This window comes from Leopardus geoffroyi, chromosome D4 (assembly GCF_018350155.1).
Source record: "Leopardus geoffroyi isolate Oge1 chromosome D4, O.geoffroyi_Oge1_pat1.0, whole genome shotgun sequence".
In the NCBI taxonomy this organism is placed as follows: Eukaryota; Metazoa; Chordata; class Mammalia; order Carnivora; family Felidae; genus Leopardus; species Leopardus geoffroyi.
This window is the reverse complement of record NC_059342.1, coordinates 43,998,312-44,018,141: the sequence shown is the minus strand read 5'-3', so window position 1 is coordinate 44,018,141 and position 19,830 is coordinate 43,998,312. Positions and strand designations below refer to the sequence as shown.

The window sequence follows — 19,830 nt, the reverse complement described above, 5'->3', positions numbered from 1 at the left end:
CAGCAGAGCTCACTGAATTTGTTTTGTACAGTATTACTTGTCTGAAGCCTCTTTGATTTACACGACATTGCATGTAATGACAGGCCCGCTCATTTTCTCTCTTTGCTACATTATTTCCTCTACTGTGTATGTTGAGACATCTTAAGCTCCAGAAGTTGAAAAACTAGTACAGTGAACAGTTATATACCCTTTATTTAGAGCATGAAGGACTATTATTTTCACTTTATAGATGAGGGAACTAAGACAAAGAGAAATCAGGTAAGGAGTCCAGGTCATGCCCTTATGATCTAATCTTGCCTGGCTGGCTGCTAAGTCGTAAGACTGTGGGCAAATCTCATAACTTGTCTGAAGTTGTTCTTCATTTAGAAGATGGGAGTTAACAATCCCCATTTCATTGAGTTTCCAGACTGTTGTGAGGCTCAAATGTGAGGAATATGTGAATGTGCTATGTCAAGAGTAAAGGGGTGATATTCAAAAGGGGTGTTGTTAAAAATGCAGGCTCCTGGGCCTCACTCCCTGGAGATCCTAATTCAGTAGGTCTGGGGAAGGAGGCTGAATATTTAACAAGTACCCAGGCGATTCTAATGCACTAATTCCCTACCGCACTACACAAAAACAATTCTTTAAAAAGAATTTTTTTAAGTTTATTTATTTGGAGAGAGAGAGGAGAGAGAGAGCGCGAGTGCATGGGAGGGGTGGAGAAGAGAGTGAACTCACAAACTGTGAGATCAGGACCTGAGATGAAATCAAGAGTCAGATGCTTAACCGATTCAAGATTAGTCCCTGGAGCCCTCACCTTTACAGAAATAAAAAAGCAAAAGGAAGCATGCTCAGCCTTACGGAGGACAAGTGACTCAGGGGTTTAAAACAAAAGAGGACAAAATGGAGCCATTGTAGGTGAAAGGGCAAGAGTTCTCTGTTGCAAAATGAGAGGTCAGATTAGAGGGAAGTAAAAAAAGAAAAAAAAACCACTCAACTCTTTATTACCCAAAATTCAATACATTCCTGCCATCTTACATCACAGCAGGGGTTCGATTAACAACTGACACACCAAACCTCTGCTGATAGCCCTAACAAAGCTGGAACAACAAAAAGAAAAAAGAAAAAAAAAAGGAGAGAGAAAGAATTTGATTGCTTAAAGCATTGAAAATGTCAACATAGTGGGGGAAAACATAAACCAACCCAGTACCTTTTTGGACTTCCTAACATTTATCTTATGGTTTAGTATTGTGTTTCATTTTGAATCGCAGGGTGCGAAGGGAGGGAGAAATACTGTATTCTCTTGCGGAGGGCCTCTAGATGCAAGGCCTCGGTCTTGTATAAGGGATGCTTTTTTTTTTTTTTTAATGTTTACTTATTGTTGACAGAGAGCGCGAGAATGAGTGGGGGAGGGGCAGAGAGAGAGAGAGAGAGAGACAGACAGACAGACAGACAGACAGACAGACAGACAGAATCTGAAACAGGCTCCAGGCTCTGAGCTGTCAGCACGGAGCCTTAGGCGGGACTGGAATTCACGGACAGGGAGAGCATGACCTGAACCGAAGTCGGACGCTCAACCGACTCAGCCACCCATTAAAAATGTACGGGATACATTTTTAATGGTCATTTTGGAGCTGCAGATATGATACACAGTATCTATGTGCACGCACCATAAGTTAAGTAATGGAGCTTTTGAGGGCTTTCCACAGTTGAAACGCCGCTGCTTGACACAGCCAGTCGCCAGGCCCCGGGAGGCGGCCATGACCTGGCAGCTGTCCCGGGCGCTAGCTCCCCTTCCACCTGTCCCTTGTTTGCCTTCCCCGTGAGAGAGCGCGAGGCGGCAAAGGCTGGCGGCGACATCACGCGGGGATCCCCTGTCGCTGGTCTGTTCGGGGACACGTCCACGGAGCTCCTACCCTGCCCGGGGCCGTTGCAACTTGTTTGCTCAGATAATCTGGTTCAAGTCCCTGCCTTTTAAGACGAAAAAAACTGGGACGCAAATGTTGACGATGTAAATACCCTTTCTTTCTTTGAAAAAGCATAACAATTTTTTTTTACAGACCATCTTGCATAATAAGCACAGGCAGCTACCATCCTGGAGTGATTTGGAAATAACTGTTCCTGGGGAAAAAAAAGGAGACCAACCGACGGCATTCTAAAGCCCTTCTTGTGAATTAAATAAATGAGAAATACATTTGAAAAACTAACCTTAAAGACAAAAGAACAATCAAACAATCTCTACAGGACCGCCATCAGGTTAAAATTTCACCAAACGTTGTAAGTCATTTACTCGCTAAAAATAATCCCAGAAGCCGTCGCTTCCGCTTTTAAAGGCAGCTCTGTTTTGCGGACTGACGATAATCAACAGGTTACGGTTCGTTCGTAACGCGACTCCGCCGACTTCTTTTGCAAAACCGGCGTGGCCGCCGGCGCAACCACGACCTCCGCCACCCGCCGGGCAGGGCGCCCACGCAGGCGGGAGCCCGACCCTCGGGCGGGGCTGCGGCTGCTCCGCGTCGGGGCCGCGGGTCACGTGCTGCGGGGGCGCGGGGGGCGGGGCCGGCGGGGTATATAGCCTGGTGGCCAGAGCCAGGTTTTGAACGTCGCGTGGGACTCGTCGGACCCTGGTCTCTACGCTAATATCGGTTGGTACGTGCGCGCCCCCTCTGTGACCCGCGGCCTGGCCCGGGTCCCCCGCGGGGCTCCAGGCTAGGGGACTGGGCGGTGGTCCCGGAGCCTGCCCGCCTCGCGGCCTCGGGGCGGTTTCCGGGTCCGGGCTGGGAAGGGACGGTCTCCTGGGCCTGCGCTTTCCAGTCTGCTTTTTTTTTTTTTTTCAGCTTCAGTGCGGGTGTAGCTTCTTGGCTTGGTTGCGCGGTAACAGTTTCCATTTGTCCCCGAAAGTACATTATCGGAAAAGAAATGTGCTAGCAAATCGTCTCCAGGCACAACTCTGTGGGGTTCACGGCGACAGCAAGGCTGTGGGTGCTGGCGCCTGACTTGCCCCTTCGGGGTGGCTCTTACTCATTTCCTGTGTCACTGGGACCCTCGGCGACCGGAGGGTAGACTGACTAGCCCTGAAGTGGTGGACAGCGGGCCGTGCAGATAGATTCTTCCTTCCCAGGTCTGCTGCTTAGCAGTGAGGCAGTTTTATGTGGGTGTATAGTCGTTGGAGGAACTAAATGAACATTTAAAAGCCTCCTGGAATGTTTCTCAATTCCTGGGAGCCCGCCTTCCCTCTCGTGCTTTAGTCTCCCCTAGACTAGTTGCAGTCCCTTCAAAGGAAGGAATAAATTCCCCTAAAGTGCTCCATTTTATCAATGAGGTATTTATCGGTGCCTCATTTTATCACAGATGGTCCTGTCAAAGATGTCTTCTACTTGAAATCTTTCTAAAAAATATTTTACTTTTAGGGGTGCCTGGTTGGCTCAGTTGGTTAAGCGTCCAACGTTGGCTCAGTTGGTTAAGCGTCCAACTTCGGCTCAGATCAGGGTCATGATCTCCCGGTTAGTGAATTCCAGCCCCTGGGGCTCTGTGCTGACAGCTCAGAGCCTGGAACCTGCTTCAGATTCTGTGCCTCTCTCTCTCTCTCTGCACCTCCTGCGCTGTTTCTCTCTCTCTCTTTCAAAAAAGAAAACAGAAAAACATTAAATTTTAATAAAAAATATTTTTAAGTAATTTCTACACCCAGCATGGGGCTTGAACTCACAACCCCGGATCAAGAGTCGCATGCTGTACTGACTGACCCAGCCAATTACCCCTCTCTATAGTTTTATCATGGATTTTAACTTGGTTCCACAGTTTTTGTGAACAGATGTTCCTCTTCAAAAGGCATTCCTAATATCCTGGTGGAGAACAAGACAAACATCCCAATAACTTTGCTGTTTCCTATGGACCCTGTTTTCTATTGGAATTTTACCCATAAATTCTGGAAGCAGGCCTCAGAAGGTGTTTGCCTAGGGGAGAGCTGCCAGCTTGAGGCTGGGGAGAAATGCAGAAGACCACACCTACTGTATCTTGCCTGTTTCTCTTGCAATTAACATTTACTTGAGTGGGGACTGAGTCTGGGAGAGTCTTACCCTGGTATCCTGAAAGAAGTTTCTCTTCCACAGATTTCTTTCTTCAGGAGGAAAAATGGCATCAGTCGCAGTTAATCCACAACCGGTATGACCTTTCAATACAGTTTCTTGATTCCTTTCCTTCCCGTGTGTTTTGAGGAATTAACAATTTCCTCTGCCTTGGTTGCAGAGTGTGGTCACTAGGGTAGCTAACCTACCCTTGGTGAGCTCCACATACGACCTCGTCTCCTCGGCTTACATCAGCACAAAGGATCAGTATCCTTGCTTGAAGTCCGTGTGCGAGATGGCGGAGAAGGGTGTGAAGACCATCACTTCTGTGGCTGTGACGAGTGCTCTACCCATCATCCAGAAACTGGAGCCACAAAGTGAGTTCTGATTTCTTCCTCAAGATTCAGTCCAAGGGATTGGGCAGGGGTGAGCCAGGAACTGTCTAGAATATGTGAAAGCCAGCCTTAGACCCCTAGCACTTAGAGGCAGCCTCAGGGAACCCCCTCTGCCTTTCCTTAGGTACATACTGCCTTTACGTACAAACTAACTGCTGGGTAGGGGCACTGGGGCGGCTCATTCGGTTGAGTGTCTGACTCTTGACTTTGGCTCCGGTCGTGATCTCACGATTTGTGAGTTCGAGCCCCACATCAGGCTCAGTGCTGACAGTGCTGACTGTCTCCATCTCTCTGACCCTCCCCGTTTGTTCTCTATCTGTTTGCTCTCCATTTCTCTCTCAAAAATAAACTTAAAAAAAAAAAAGCCCTACCAGGTGGCCCTTATTGTTATGGAAAGCGTCTGCCTCATAACAATAGCAGATATTCAAGAGAGTTAAACAGTCCTCCAGTGATGCCTCTGTCAGCAGAGATCACAAGGGGAGCTAGTGGGTGAAATAAATAACTGATTTCCTTGGGATCACACAATATGCATGAACTATTGTCAAAAGTAACATATTTTTGATGTACCATTAACACACCATAGAACTCACCCACTTAAAGTGTACAATTAACTAGTTTTTAGTATATTCACAGAGTTGTGCAAGTATCTCTATAATCCATTTAGAACCTTTTCATCATCTCAGAAAGGGACCTCATACCAGTTTCTGTTTAGGATGTTGAAAAATTTCTGAAAATAATGCGATAATTTCATACCATTGTGAATGAATTTAATGCCTCTGAATTATGCAGAGGTAAAACCATTTTCATTTTAAATAGTGAAAACGGTGAAGTGTATGTTTGTATTTTGCTACAATTAAAAAAAAAAAAAGGATGAAACCTTACACCCATTAGCAGTCTCTCCCCATCTCCTTCCAACCCCTTTAGGCAACTACTAATCTATTTTCAGTCTTTATAGACTTCTCTTTTCTGAACATTTAATATAAATGGAACCATAAAAAATGTTTTTCATGACTGGCTTCTTTCATTTAGCATAATGTCTTTGGGGTTTATCCATGTCGTGTTGTATCAGTGCCTTATTTTATTGTGGAATCATTTTCCATTGTGTGGATAGATTGTATTTTACTTATTCATCAGTTGATGGACATTTGGGTTCCTTCTACTTTCGGCGATGCTAAATCTTTTTTTTTTTTTTTTTTTTAATTTTTTTTTTAATGTTTGTTTATTTTGGTGACAGAGAGAGACAGAGCATGAATGGGGAGGGGCAGAGAGAGAGGGAGACACAGAATCGGAAGCAGGCTCCAGGCTCCAAGCCATCAGCCCAGAGCCTGACGCGGGGCTCGAACCCACGGACCATGAGATCGTAACCTGAGCTGAAGTCGGACGCTTAACTGACTGAGCCACCCAGGCGCCTCTCGGCGATGCTAAATCTTGAATGTTACTGTGAACGTTCGTGTACAAGATTTTGTGTGGATATATGTTTTCAGGTGTCTTGGGTATATACCTAGGAGTGGGATTGCTGGGTCATATGTTAACTGCTGAAGTTTTTGAGGAACTGCCGGCTTGTTTTCCAAAGCAGCTGCACCGTTTTACATTCCCACTAGTAGTGTAGGAAGGGTTCCATTTTTTCATGTTATTAACTGCTTTTGAGTAAAGGTTTAGATACTTCCTCTAAATGGTTAAATCATGGCCTTCTGGGATTATAAGGAACTGTTAGGGACCAATTTTCCAACTCTGCTTCTTCCCAGATGGATTTGTTACTAGTGCTTGGCTTGGCCATCATTGGAAGGGAAGCTTGGACTAAAATCTGTGCTTTGTTGGTGACGTTCAGGGTGCTGTTAACATGCTTTTTCCTGCTAATAACCCAAACTACAGTGCCACTTACTGAATTAAGTGTAGGTAGGGATTAAACTGGACAGGAAGTGCTAATTTTTAGAATTTTCAGATACCTCATTCCCTGAATGAGGGTTCAGTTGAAGCCTGGCTTCTCTTAGCATTAATCTTAGATACCAGTTGATGAGGAAGAAGCTTCTTAGCCAGCTTCCTACCTGGCACGGCGTTGCCACTGCCTGCTGCTCCCTTCCACTTCCTTATTTCCCCGTCTGTAGAAGACAATTGCCAGCAACCTGCTAAGCCTCTTCCATCTGAGCTAGAGAAACTAGGCAATGCGTTGTATTGTAAATGAAGATCGACATTCTTCCAATTTTTAATAAAAATGCCAAAGGTCCAAGGTATAATAGCATACGTTCTTATCTGCACTTAACATTGTCTTCATTTGTAATTCTTCTAGTTGCGGTTGCTAATACCTATGCTTGTAAGGGGCTCGACAGGATTGAGGAGAAACTGCCTATTCTGAATCAGCCAACAAACCAGGTGAGCTTGGTTGGGCAAGAGTGCCAAGGCTTGCTGCCTCACACGTCTTCATGTTCTGTCTGGTTAGCCCAGGCTGTGCGTGTCATGAACATGCCATAAACGGGAGAAATAAATTCTCCTCCTGAATGTATTTTTGAAACAGCGATGGCCACTCCCTTACTTGCTGAATTACTGTCAGGTTATCTCTAAGGAACAAGATGAATTTGCCCCCTTTGGTTGTCATGCTTTAGTATGATCTTTATTGATTTGTGGCTTTGCCTCTGTAGATGATATTGCTGTCACAAATAACTGATTCCCATATGGTATTAGATAAATCAAGAGGTGGTATATAAACATTTTTCTCACGGTGTCTGAGAGCCCATCCTTTAGGATGGGGAACTGACGTCTCTGCCCAGGTGTTGACCTTCTGGGGCTGTGCTTCTAGGGCCAGGTGGGCATGGTACCACCTGTCTGTGCTCCTAGGTGTGCCTGGGCTGCTGCTCTCACTGTGAGCATGTCAACATGGAAAATGCCATTCTTCTCTAGAGGATCTTTTGTACCTTATTACATGTTCATCCTAGTTCAAATGAAATACCTTGACACATTTTGTATCGTTTTACCTTATTGGCTCCTCCAGCAACGCCTGAGTGGTGGCAGATAGATCTGCTGAGGAAATTGATGCTTATTAACTCTTGGCGATTTGCCTAAGACCTAAAGCTAGAGAGTGAAAGGGCCAGATTCCTTGTTAAGCACTTCCAATGAGGCTGTCCTCGTTAAGACTATAATTCTATATTTACGCCTGTGTTTCTGATCAGCCAAGCAATCTGTTTTTTTACTGGTAGGTTGTTGCCAATGCCAGAGGTGCTATGACTGGGGCAAAAGATGCTGTGACAACTACTGTGACTGGAGCCAAGGATACCATGGCCAGCACTATCACTGGGGTGATGGACAAGACCAAAGGAGCAGTGACTGGCAGTGTGCAGAAGACCAAGTCTGTGGTCAATGGCGGCATTAACACAGTCTTGGGAAGTCGGATGATGCAGCTGGTTAGCAGTGGAGTAGAGAATGCACTCACCAAATCCGAGTTGCTGGTAGACCAGTACCTCCCTCTCACTGAGAAAGAACTAGGTAATTGGATATTTGTCTTGAACTCATAGTTTATATCTTAAATCTGTCTTTTAAAACTGCTTCATTGAGATCTACTTCGTACACCAAAAGTCACCTGTTTGATTCTGAGTTGTTTCATATAGAATTCTACATAGTAAGTTTGGAAACTTTGGGAGAAATTAACTTAGAGAAATTTTCTATAAATGGGTTGTTTTCAATGGGTTGCTTTACAGAATCATTAAACATTTAGTGCCTCCTATGTGCTAGATACTGTGTTGCCCAAGAAGCTCACTGATATGGGTGGGGGGTGGGGGGTTGAGACACGTGTAGATGAAGATGTCAGATGCAGTAATATGTATGTTTTGGGTGGTCAAGCCCAGCAGCAGACACGAGCTGTCTTGGGGGAATGAGAGCATAATTGCTAGGTGGGTGGGTAGAATCAACAAGGTAAGATCCAGGTTAGAGGCCAGGCCTCATCACTTCTAGGTGTGATCCCTTAGGATTTTTGTTCCTTTATTTCTAATTTCAGAAAAAGAAGCAAAAAAGGTTGAAGGGTTTGATACGGTTCAGAAGCCAAGTTATTACATTAGGCTGGGATCCCTGTCTACCAAGCTCCGCTCACGTGCCTACCAGCAGGCTCTCAGCAGGGTTAAAGAAGCCAAGCAAAAAAGCCAAGAGACCATTTCTCAGCTCCATTCCACTGTTAACCTGGTGAGTAGAACTTCATTTAAAGGTAGCTAAAGTGAGCCCATCCCTCTGGAGGGATGAGAGAAATGTAATCATGACATCCAGGAATTTTAATCTTGTGAACAACCCAGTAGAAAAATGGGCAAAGAGTTATACAGACAACTCACTGAAAAGGAACGATAAATGGCTGAAATACATGAAGCGATGTTAGTCTTCTTCTAAGGGGCCAAGTTCCAGATGCTTCCCCTGGCCTATCACAGTGGCAAAATTTGATGCTGTGGGCAGTGAGGAAGAGAAAGAGGTGTGCCTGTACTTGTGTTTTTCTGGGGGATACGAGGGATTGTTCTGGGCAAATTACAAACACACCTATGCCTTAGGCAGTTTTACTTTTAGAAATGTTTCCTTGTAGGAGCTCCTGGGTGGCTCCGTCAGTTAAACGTTCCACTTTGGTTCAGGTCATGATCTCAGCGTTTGTGGGTTTGAGCCCCAAGTCAGGCTCTGCGCTGAAAGCTTGGAGCCTGGAGTCTGCTTTGGATTCTGTGTCTCCCTCTCTCTCTGCCCCTCCCCTGCTCATGCTCTTTCTCTCTCTGCCAACAATAAACGTTTAAAAAAAAAATGTTTCTTTATAGATGCACAGATAAGTTTAGAGTTACAAAACACTATAAACGATGCCTGTCAACTAATCGGAAACGAATTAAATTGATACATCATAAAAGACTTGTGTAGCCATTAAAGATTGCCAAGTTGCAGAACAGTCTGTATTGTACTACCCTTAGAAGCTGGTTTCTTCTTGGAAGGGGAAAGAGGTAGCTGGCAACAGGGAAGAGGGGGTTTTAATTCCTTTTCCTTTTGTAATTTTATGTATTATGTAAATACATGTTAAATTTGAGTTGCCTTACCTGTGCTAAAGTGGATGTAAATTTGGAGACAGTGGTTTAATAAATAGAGGCAGTAAAAAACTATGATTACTAGGTTGATTTACAAAAACTGGTAATAAATAACAATGATAGCGGGGACAACTCTCCTTAAACTCTCATGGAAATTCTTGTTTTTTATATTGTCTGATTTATATCCTCTGAGAACCGGTTAATATGAATGCATGTCTGACTGGTTTGTTCCTTTGTGTTATTTCAACATATTCTAGATTGAATTTGCCAGGAAGAATGTGCAGAGTGCCAACCAGAAAATTCAAGGTGCTCAGGACAAGTTCTATCTCTCCTGGGTGGAATGGAAGAGAAGCATCGGCCATGATGATACAGATGAATCCCACTGTGCTGAGGTGAGACACTGGGGAGAGTCATCCAGTACAGTTTCTGAAGATGTTCTTATTTTTCATTTCCATTTTCCCATTATTCCTCTTAGAGTACTGTCTTCTATCACAAGTTTGAACAATACTGGGTACATAGGTTGTTCAGTGACAGAAAAGCAAAATGTGCAGTAATTTAACCTACAGACCCACGTCTTGCCCGTATCAGAATACAACTAAATGAGAAACTTAGGCCTTGCCCTCATAAGGGGCACAGACTCACAGGTGATATGGCATTTTTATTGCCACAGTGCTTTCTGCTAGCATCAACACAGGTGCTATGAGAATGTATAGGAAAGGAACGTAACTCAGCCTTAGAGAAAGGATGGGTGAGTCAGATGGCTTCCTGGAAGAGAGGAGTGCTAAGTTGAGGTCTAATGGGTGAATAAACTAGGTGAAAGGGCAGTAAAGGCCCGGATGTTCCAGACAGAAGAAATACCATGCTGTAGTCCTAAAAAGTGGTTCTTTGGTTTCCCAAAGCTCATATGCCTACTGAAAAGTGGACAGAACTGCTCTTGTATTCTTGGGTGCTAATGAGGATTTTGAAAAGTCAAAGAATCCACATACGTGGTAGACACATACCCAGTTTACTGTAATTGAACTGACTGCTAAATAGCACTGTTGGATTCACTGCTAATTTTTAAACTTGCTTTATTTTTAGCACATTGAGTCACGTACTCTTGCTATTGCCCGCAACCTGACTCAGCAGCTCCAGACCACGTGCCACACCCTGCTGTCCAACATCCAGGGGTTACCACAGAACATCCAGGATCAGGCCAGTCACGTGGGGGTGATGGCTGGTGACATCTACTCAGTGTTCCGCAACGCTGCCTCCTTTAAGGAAGTGTCTGACAGCCTCCTCACTTCTAGCAAGGGGCAGCTGCAGAAAATGAAGGAGTCTTTAGATGATGTGATGGATTATCTTGTTAACAACACACCTCTCAACTGGCTGGTAGGTCCCTTTTATCCTCAGCTGACCGAGTCTCAGAATGCTCAGGACCAAGGTGCAGAGAAGGACACAACCAGTCAGGCCCAGCAGCCTCAGCACAAAACACATTAAACCTGTCCTTGTCACCAGTAGATGGTTCAGCCAGCCAGATGATCCTTTCTGTTCTGTTGAAATTAACCTGCTAGACAACCTGGAATTGGGGAAGCAGCTAGCTAGGAAAAACGTCCCCAGTTGTAGTCTTTTCTAACTGGATTCAGAGCTTTAAAATTTCTGGCATCAGCAGACGCGTTCTATTGTTTACCTGGCTGGTAAGAAAAGAATGCTAGATGATACATTGGTCGAACTCACAAAAAGTTTCAGTGCTTTATGGTCTCAGCGTGTTAGCCTTGTTGCTGTTTATTTGTATTGAATAAAAACACCTTCGTGTGGGCTGTGGTGTGAACTGGTGTCTGCTCCGGTTTGGTCTGAGCAGGCTTTGTCACTGATTGGTCTCACCAAGCATGCCTGTACAACTTCAGTTTTTTATTTTTCATGAAGGAATGTCCCCTATGAATTCAATAAAATTCACTGCAGAATAGATCGATTTTATGCTGTGTGTTCCATGTGCTTCGTGTGTTGCTTTCATAGAGCTGCTTGGCCTGCATGATGGGGTTATTAACACACATCTGTGAATTCCAACTGGCCCAGTGGGGAACTTGGCAGGGTAATAACATTAGAAGGCTAGTGCTAAAAATGGAGGGTTTCACAACAGGTCTTAAACAAATTAAAAGCTAATGTGCATACCAGAATTTTTACAAGGTGACAGTTGTTGCCTTTATCTCCCCATTCACTCAACCTCTGAGGGGGGTTTTAGGCCAGTAGAAGGCTACTTATGGCTGAAAAGGAATCAAAACTGAAAGGAAGCAATTGGCATCAGTTTCCTGTAAAGGCAGTATGCCTTTCTTGGTAAAGGGCTGTTGAAAGCGAGAGCCCTGAACCGAGACTAGTCAGTGTCCAGTCTCAGCTCAATTTGACTTGCCATGTTGTCACTTTGGGAGAAAGTCACTAACAATAGTTGGGGAGATACCTTTAGGAATAATTAGAAATAGAAAGACTTTTAGACTTTGGATCCTTCTGTAGGAAAGGATTCTTCTTACCTCCACCTGAGGGTGTTCAGACTTCTAGTCCCTCAGTGTTGGTCAACTAGGGAGGAAATCTCATGAATCTCCTTGTAACAAAGCTGCAGGATGCCAAACTGTTTAAAAAACAACTTGTCAAATAGAGCTACATACTTCTGCCTGTCCCCACGAAAAGGATAGCAAGGCTGCTCTTTAGAGCTGAAGTCTAAGGTTTGTCTCTTTATATTCTGGTTCCTCCCTCCCCTTTCTCCCCAAGAAAACAAGGAGGCCGCGCGTAACCGCATGTGCCCTTGATGTGAATGAGACCATCAAAGCTTACAAAGTGACAGAACTAAGTTTTGCCCCTTGAGGTAACTCCAGGAATCCGTAAACAGGTGAGATGAATTGGAGGGGAGAGACTCACTGAGATACTTGAAGCCAAGAAGTATCTAGTTACTGGGAAGGTGGACTGCCACAATTCCATGGGCTTCCGGGATGGAAACCCATCCATTCACTTGCCTGCCTGGTCCCAGGAACTGGCATTTTCTAGAGCAACTGACTCTTAAATATTTTTTAACTTCTTCATCCTAATTTGACATGACCTCGCCCCTCCCCCTCAAAACTCCAAGGCTCCTATCTTGTGGTTTGTTCTAATTGGTTGGTAAATTACATACCGTAGCTATACACATACTTTCTTGCCCTGAACATAAACTTGTTTTCCCATTATGAAAGTTACAGGGCCAACTGAATTGTTTATGGAAAGGAGACCATTCTCAAAGCTATTCATGAACAAGACTACTTAGCTTCCAGAAAAACAGCACTAGCCCTCATTTTTTTGCCATGAGCTGTGCTCACTTGTGGTTTTGTCTGGCTTTGTGTCTCAAGTTTGTGCCCGTGTGCATTCCATTCTGTTGTCAACATGTCTCAAAATCCATGCTCTTGCATCTTACAGCTTTATTGTTGCATAAACTGGCAGTTTGGTTTAACAGACTTTTCCCCAAGGAGGACAATTCTAGTGAGAAAAAAAGCCGATTAAGCACAATATCTAACTATGGACGGTTTTTAAACATTTGGCTGCATGAAGGCTGACGTGGCATGCTTGAGTGTTCAAAGGTTTTTTGTTTTTTGGTTTTTTTTCCTTTGTAATAACATGGACTCTGGTTAGTTCTGGGTAAAAAAATCAAAAGAATATGGTGTGCTAGCCATTCATCTCTTAGCCTTAGTATTCTCACCTGTAATGTAAAATTAGTGACGCTTCAACAGATGAAAGTGAAATGTTTGAGGATGGGATGTCTTTCTGTTTTGCACTAGAGCCATAGGGGGACACCACTGTGGGGCAGTGACATACAGCATCTTTAAGTTGTCAGTCCAGGTGTAATATCAGGACGTGATTAGGAAAATCTATCTACTATGAAAGTGCAGTGTAGGTATTGAAGAGCTAATGAACTGAGAAGGGAAAAACTGAAATTTGGTCTGTCTGAAATCTCTCTTCTAGAATATCATTTAGCTCATAGAGGTGGCTGGTGAGGGAAGGAGGAATAAAGAGCAGGATAGATACTTGTGCACCAGTCTTTAAGGAAATGGAGTCTAAATGATGCCTGGGAGAGCAGATGTGGGGGTATGGAAAGGAGGGCCTTTTGCCGGTCTGATCTCCCTGATCTCCCTGTGCTCTCATGGACTTGGGACTGTCCCAGCTCCAAGAGTGACCTAGTACTGAGTCTGCATGGATGATGGTTTCATGAGATGTAGGTGGCTATGTTATTCTATCTATGTAGCTGCGTTACAAAGTGATTTAATTTGGTATTTGAGTTCCTAGTAGTATAAGGCATGGATTCTGCCCTGATGAAAATGGTAAAACCAGAAACTTTGCTCAAGAGACTTTTATGGTCTTAGGGGAAGCTTGTTGATGAACATTCAAGTAATATCCTGGTATAGGACATTGTTTATCCCTCACTCTGTTCCAGGCTGCCAATTTAAAAATTCCCTACCCATATTATAAAGTTAACCTGCAAAATATTACACTTCAGCATAAGGCAGTATAGGAATGGCAGGGCAACAATTTGAGTTTTCAGTTTTATTGACCAAAGCAAAAGGGAATGCTAACTTAGGTGATATTTCCTGTGAGAGGGGAAAAAAACGTTCTAATGTCTTCTAGAACTTAGGAAAGGAGTGCCTGGATGGTTCAGTCAGTTAAATAAGTGTCCGACTCTTGGTTTTGACTCTGGTCATGATTTCATGGTTCATGAGTTCTTGGACAGTGTGCAGAGCCTTGGGATTCTCTCTCTCTCTCTGTGTCTCTGCCCCTCCCTTGCTCATGCTTGCTCTGTCTGAAAATAAATAAACTAAAAAAAAAGGAAAGTGTTAACTACATCTTACAAAAGTAGCGAATAGATTAAATGGTACTTTTACGTAGGTAGTGTTGGAGAACTAGTTACCACTTAAATTATGTCTTCATGTCTCTTGGGTATATGTGTGGGAATGGAATGGAGAGTAGGTCATAGACACCATGTGTTCACTTGTTTGAGAAACTGCCAAACTGTTTTCCAAAGTGGCTGTACTATTTTACGTGCCCACCAGCAAGGTATGAGGATTCTGTTTGCTCCACATCTTCACCAACACTTGTATTTTGGCTTTTATTCCATCCATCCACTTATTTATTTATTTTTTTAAGGTTTTAAAAAATGTTTATTTTTGAGAGAGAGACCAAGGAAGGGAGGGGCAGAGAGAGGGGGGAACAGAGGATTTGAAGCGGGCTCCATGCTGACAGCAGAGCGACCGATGTGGGGCTGGAAAACCCCAAACTGCCAGATCCTGAGCTGAGCTGAACTGAGATGCTTAACTGACTGAGCCACCCAGGCCCCCCTATCCAACCATTTAAATTAAAGCTTAGCGTTAATAAGAGTAGATGTTGAATGGTGTGAATGAAGCACTTCAACTTTTGTTTTGTCTGCACAGGCTAGAGCACAGGAAAACTCAGCTAAGGAGGTAGTTAATGGACCAATCAGGCAGACTCCCGTGTATAAAATGAACTCTTGGCATGGTTAACAGCACACCAGGGAGTGTTCTGCCCTCTTTGTCTATGCCAGGGATTATCAACTGGAGAAATTGACAAAATGCAGATTCATGGGTTCCACCTCCAGAGAATCTGGTTACTAGTCTGGTGGTAGTACCAGACATCTGCAGTTTTTAAAAGCATCCCTTAGGGGCGCCTGGGTGGCTTAGTCGATTAAGTGTCCTACTTCGGCTCAGGTCATGATCTCGCGGTCCGTAAGTTCGAGCCCCGCGTCGGGCTCTGTGCTGACAGCTCAGAGCCTGGAGCCTATTTCAGATTCTGTGTCTCCCTCTCTCTGACCCTCCCCCATTCATGCTCTGTCTCTCTCTGTCTCAAAAATAAATAAACGTTAAAAAAAAAATTAAAAAAAAAAAAAAGAAAGAAAAAAGCATCCCTTAAAAAAAAAATCAAAGCATCCCTTAAAATAGAAAGCATCATCCCTAGTGATTCTACTGTAGGTGACCCACTGAATACTGTTAGAGAAGCAAAGGAAACAGGACTAGGGTTACCTATAGTTCCTTCTTTCCAAACAAGACTCCCAGTGTGGGTTCCATAAAGTGTCCTAAGACCTACGCTTGATTTACCTGCTCAAACGAATGGAATACACAGGAGTTAACAGTGACTAGCTGAATGCTGTGCAATGGATACATACCAAGGATCACTTTGTGATCGGTGTCAACCTGCTCCCTTTGCTAAGAGTTCTAATCACTTCCACAGACTCTTGTTGGCTGAGGACAAAGCATCAGGGTACAAGAGGGTGTTTCTACAGTAGGGAAGGTGATGTGCACCAGGGGATGGTACTCAGTGTTCATGTAAAACAGAACAGTGTTCATGTAAAACAGAGTTCTGTAGCTCACAAGCACATAAACAAGCTGCATATGCAATCTGTTCTGGGTGGTGAGACGTTTGTGCTAAATCGAACTCTCACCAGGGTTTATCTTATGTATTTGGTGATAGAGCTAGTCATTCACTACCTCTTGCATGATCCTTTCATAACCCTAGAAATCGAATTACTTTTATACAAACTTAAATTTCAGTTTCTTCTTGTCACTACATTAGCGCTTCTATACTTACTCTATTTCAAAATAAACCAATTTTCCTGATTCTGTGTCATATCAGCATTGCATATACACCTTTACTAGCAAGTTACCTTCCCACAGATGTTATTTTTATTTCTGTAATAGTCTCACCTTAGCCAGGGCACCAGGCCACCAAGCACTAGCCTACTGTTAGGCAAATTAGAAAATGGCACTTTATAGTGCCACCTTCTGGAAAGTTGTTATAATAAATATGCAAATCAATGAAGTCTATGTTATGAAAGGTGCCCCAGAGGTTGTATGAACAACAGGTTGCAGGAATCCTAGCATGGTCACTTGGTTTCCTGAAAAGCATGTGTTGATGGTTTCCTGTCCTTTCGGGGAGGGGGGGGACTATGATTATCTCATTAATTCCATAGTAAGTACCGGATTCTTGAGTGTGGCCTCTATCCCTGAATGGGTTTTCTCTGAAAGAGACTCCTTACACTCCATCAATGGTCCAAACTACACTTGCTCATGTCAGTGAAAAAGGATTTATTTTATAGATGTGAGAAATGATTTCTCTTGTGCCACATTTCTCATGAAGATGGTCAGGCACAGTCACTACATTTTACATTAAACTCACCATGGAAACTTGATGGATTGTGACTACCTCTTAGTTGTCCTACCCTCTATTCACAGCCTCCAAGTAGTTTTACTGGTAGCCAAGAATTTAATGGACATTATACACTCTGGATCATTCTGGATATATGGAAGGGGAATTATTCACATGACTCTTGTAAAGCATCTCAGGTACTAGAGATTTTTTTTTTTTTGATAGTGGTGCTGAAAACTTTTCTCCAAAAATTCTGAGTTTGGGATCCCCAACCTTCCGCAAAGATAGGACAAGTTAGGTGACTTTGGAGGTAGTGTGTGTGTGTGTGTGTGTGTGTGTGTGTGATGGTATTTAAGGAACATATGAAAATAAAAGCTACTCTTTACTGAGCACCTTTTATAAGTTAGGCTCATTCTACCTTCATTCTTCATCTGTAACCAAATCAGGTATCTTCCTCATGTGAGAGGTGAGGAGACAGGTTGAGAAGAGGTGGGTGGTAGGATGGGGTTTTAGTTTGATGTCTTACTGTTGTCAAAGTGCATGCATTTTTTTTTTTTTCTGTTCTAGCACTCTAGCTCTCTGATAAGAGAAAACTGCAGCTTGCCTCTTTGGGGCCCAGAAAATCTCTCTGCCTGTATCTTCTTGTGTTGTACCTTCCTGTTCTATTTTATATTTGTTAAAAACAAAGTCATATTGGATGTTAAAACATACTATTAACAGACATAGTTTAGAAGAGAGAGCTAAATAAGGTGTATCTTTTAACCTACTAAAGCCCAAATTGCAATAGTTGGCTTGTCTGACTGATGCTCTGAATCAATTTGTATAAGCATTGCTGGCTTTGGTGGATGTCAGGTTGGATCGAATCTTTGCAAGGCGAACATTGATAAATAGCTAGAATGTAGTTTGATCTACCCAAACTGAGAGCCTCAAGAATAAATGGTAGAAGTTTGTACCTCAGGCCAGACAGTTCTCTGAGCACCTGAGTTCTTGGGGAAGATAAACATGATTCCCTCTTCTTGTCTGTTTTTCCTCTTGTTTCATTTTTACTCTTTCTTAATTGTGAAATGTACACAGCATCAAATTTACCATTTTAGCCATTCTTTTTTTTTTTTTTTAAATGTTTATTCGTTTTTGAGAGACGGAGACACAGCATGAGTGGGGGAGGGGCAGAGAGAGAGAGGGAGACACAGAATCTGAAGCAGGCTTCCGGCTCTGAGCTGTCAGCACAGAGTTCAATGCAGGGCCCAAACTCATAAACCGTGAAATCATGACCTGAGCTGAAGTCGGACGCTTAACTGACTATGCCAACCAGGCACCCCCATTTTAGCCATTCTTAAGCATACAATTCAATGGCATTAGGTACATTCACCATGTTGTGCCATCGTTATCACTTTCTATTTCTAGAACTTTATCATTATTCCAAGCATAAACTGTAACTATTAAACGGTAACTCCTCATTCTTCCCTCCTGTTGTCTGCATTTTGATGGATTTTTGTTGTTTTGCCTCTGTTAGATAATTAGCTAACTTTTTTTCTCTGCTATCAAGATTCCAGCCTTTAGTAATTTATTATACCTTACTAATTTTCTGCTTTTAATCTGCTGTCGCCTAAGAAACATCGCATAGCTTATCAAAATTGTATGTAAAGTAAGAGCTAATAGAACTTCTTATCCCTAAAAGCCTTTCCTATGCAGAGAAGAATAGGACTTTGGGATGGCTGTTTCAACTATTAAAACACCTTTTCCTTCCTCAGTTCCTAGACGTTTCCCAAAAGGGTTATATTTGTAAGTCAGACTTCTGGAAAAGTGGAATATTACTACTGATTTTAAGAGAATAGATTAATAGATGAATAACTGGAAATGCCTTACATTTTGTATTTTCAAGAAAACTTTCATTTAGTAAGTTCCCCCCTAGTTAGTTTCATTTTAAAGAGAAGTTTTATAATATGAGTGAACTGTGGTAATATGACTAAACACCTTTCAGGAAGCATGGCTATGGAGAAAGGGAGGCTCATTCACATGCAGTAATCAGGGTCTCCATGAGGACAGTGCAGTTCACTAGTGTTTGTTTTAATATCCAAGATTCTTCTTTTACAGGTATTTGATTTCACTGCTATAGACTTGACATCTGAGACTGATGAAATTCCAGATATTATTGCTTTGGAAGAGGAGGATGGGTCAGATCATTCACATGCTAATGGCCCCGTGTCCTCTCAGGGCCAAATGTTGAATAACTAACAAGAAAATACTCCTTTTGGCTGAATACACAACTTGTGTCACAGTAAACTTCAAGCTTGCTTACGTGTTTATTCCTGAGGTTTTGGGGATTAATCTATTGTGGGTTAATCTATTCTTTTTTTTCTTTGGCTGCTTGGTCTTAATTGTAATGAAACTGATTGATCTAAACTTTTGTAAGAGAACCTCGTTCTGTATCATATATCATTTTATATGATTCTTCAAAATTTAATTATTGAAATGCCTATAATAAAAATGGTGCTGTATAATCTTGAGTTAGTGACTTTTTTTTTTAAATATACTAATGTAATGGACATTTGTATTTGTTTTTATTTTTGGCCTCCCAGGATAGGGGTGTCTTAGTGGGTCTGTAGGTCAGGGTTTTTTTTTGCCTTCTCCTAGCCTAGGGGTGGGCATCTGAAAACAGGTCAACTGGGAGGAAGTATATCAAGATGAGTAAAGATTGTGGATATTAATCTTGGCTCTGCCACTTACGAGTCGTGTGACTTTAAACAATTTACATAATTTCCCTGTACCTCAACTTCCTCATCTGTAAAATCGGGATTTAGTTTGATGATAATAATAGGTTTGCTATGAAGAATAAACAAATTAACATTTGTGAAAAGCTTAGAGCAATGCCTGGCACAGAGTAGTGTTAAATAAATTGTAGAAACTATGGTCAGGCCAGTAGCTATGAGCGTCCCTAGTGTCCAAATAGTAGTTTTTGGTTTTTTTTTTTAATGTTTATTGGTTTTGTTTTTTTTTTTTCTTTTTTTTTTTTTTCATCGTTTATTTATTTTTGGGACAGAGACAGACAGAGCATGAATGGGGGAGGGGCAGAGAGAGAGGGAGACACAGAATCGGAAACAGGCTCCAGGCTCTGAGCCATCAGCCCAGACCCTGACGCGGGGCTCGAACTCACGGACTGCGAGATCGTGACCTGGCTGAAGTCGGATGCTTAACCGACTGCGCCACCCAGGC

The 19,830-nt window shown here is 42.9% G+C and overlaps 1 protein-coding gene across 3 annotated transcripts; it reads left to right on the top strand.

The window, feature by feature from the left end:
- The first annotated feature begins 2,476 nt into the window (after positions 1–2,476).
- On the top strand, positions 2,477–19,118 carry PLIN2 (perilipin 2). Of its 3 annotated transcripts, none has more exons than XM_045469155.1 (9): positions 2,477–2,628; positions 4,089–4,140; positions 4,225–4,420; positions 6,726–6,808; positions 7,630–7,915; positions 8,424–8,605; positions 9,726–9,860; positions 10,549–10,839; positions 18,712–19,118. In XM_045469155.1, the coding sequence occupies exons 2-9, from the start codon at positions 4,111–4,113 to the stop codon at positions 18,850–18,852; spliced, it is 1,344 nt and encodes a 447-aa protein (XP_045325111.1). In that variant the 5' UTR covers positions 2,477–2,628; positions 4,089–4,110; the 3' UTR covers positions 18,853–19,118. The 3 variants fall into 3 exon arrangements, with proteins under 3 accessions (XP_045325111.1, XP_045325113.1, XP_045325112.1); XM_045469156.1 differs by having other exon boundaries at positions 2,554–2,624; XM_045469157.1 differs by lacking the exon at positions 18,712–19,118 and having other exon boundaries at positions 2,523–2,624; positions 10,549–11,413.
- The last annotated feature ends 712 nt before the right edge of the window (positions 19,119–19,830 follow it).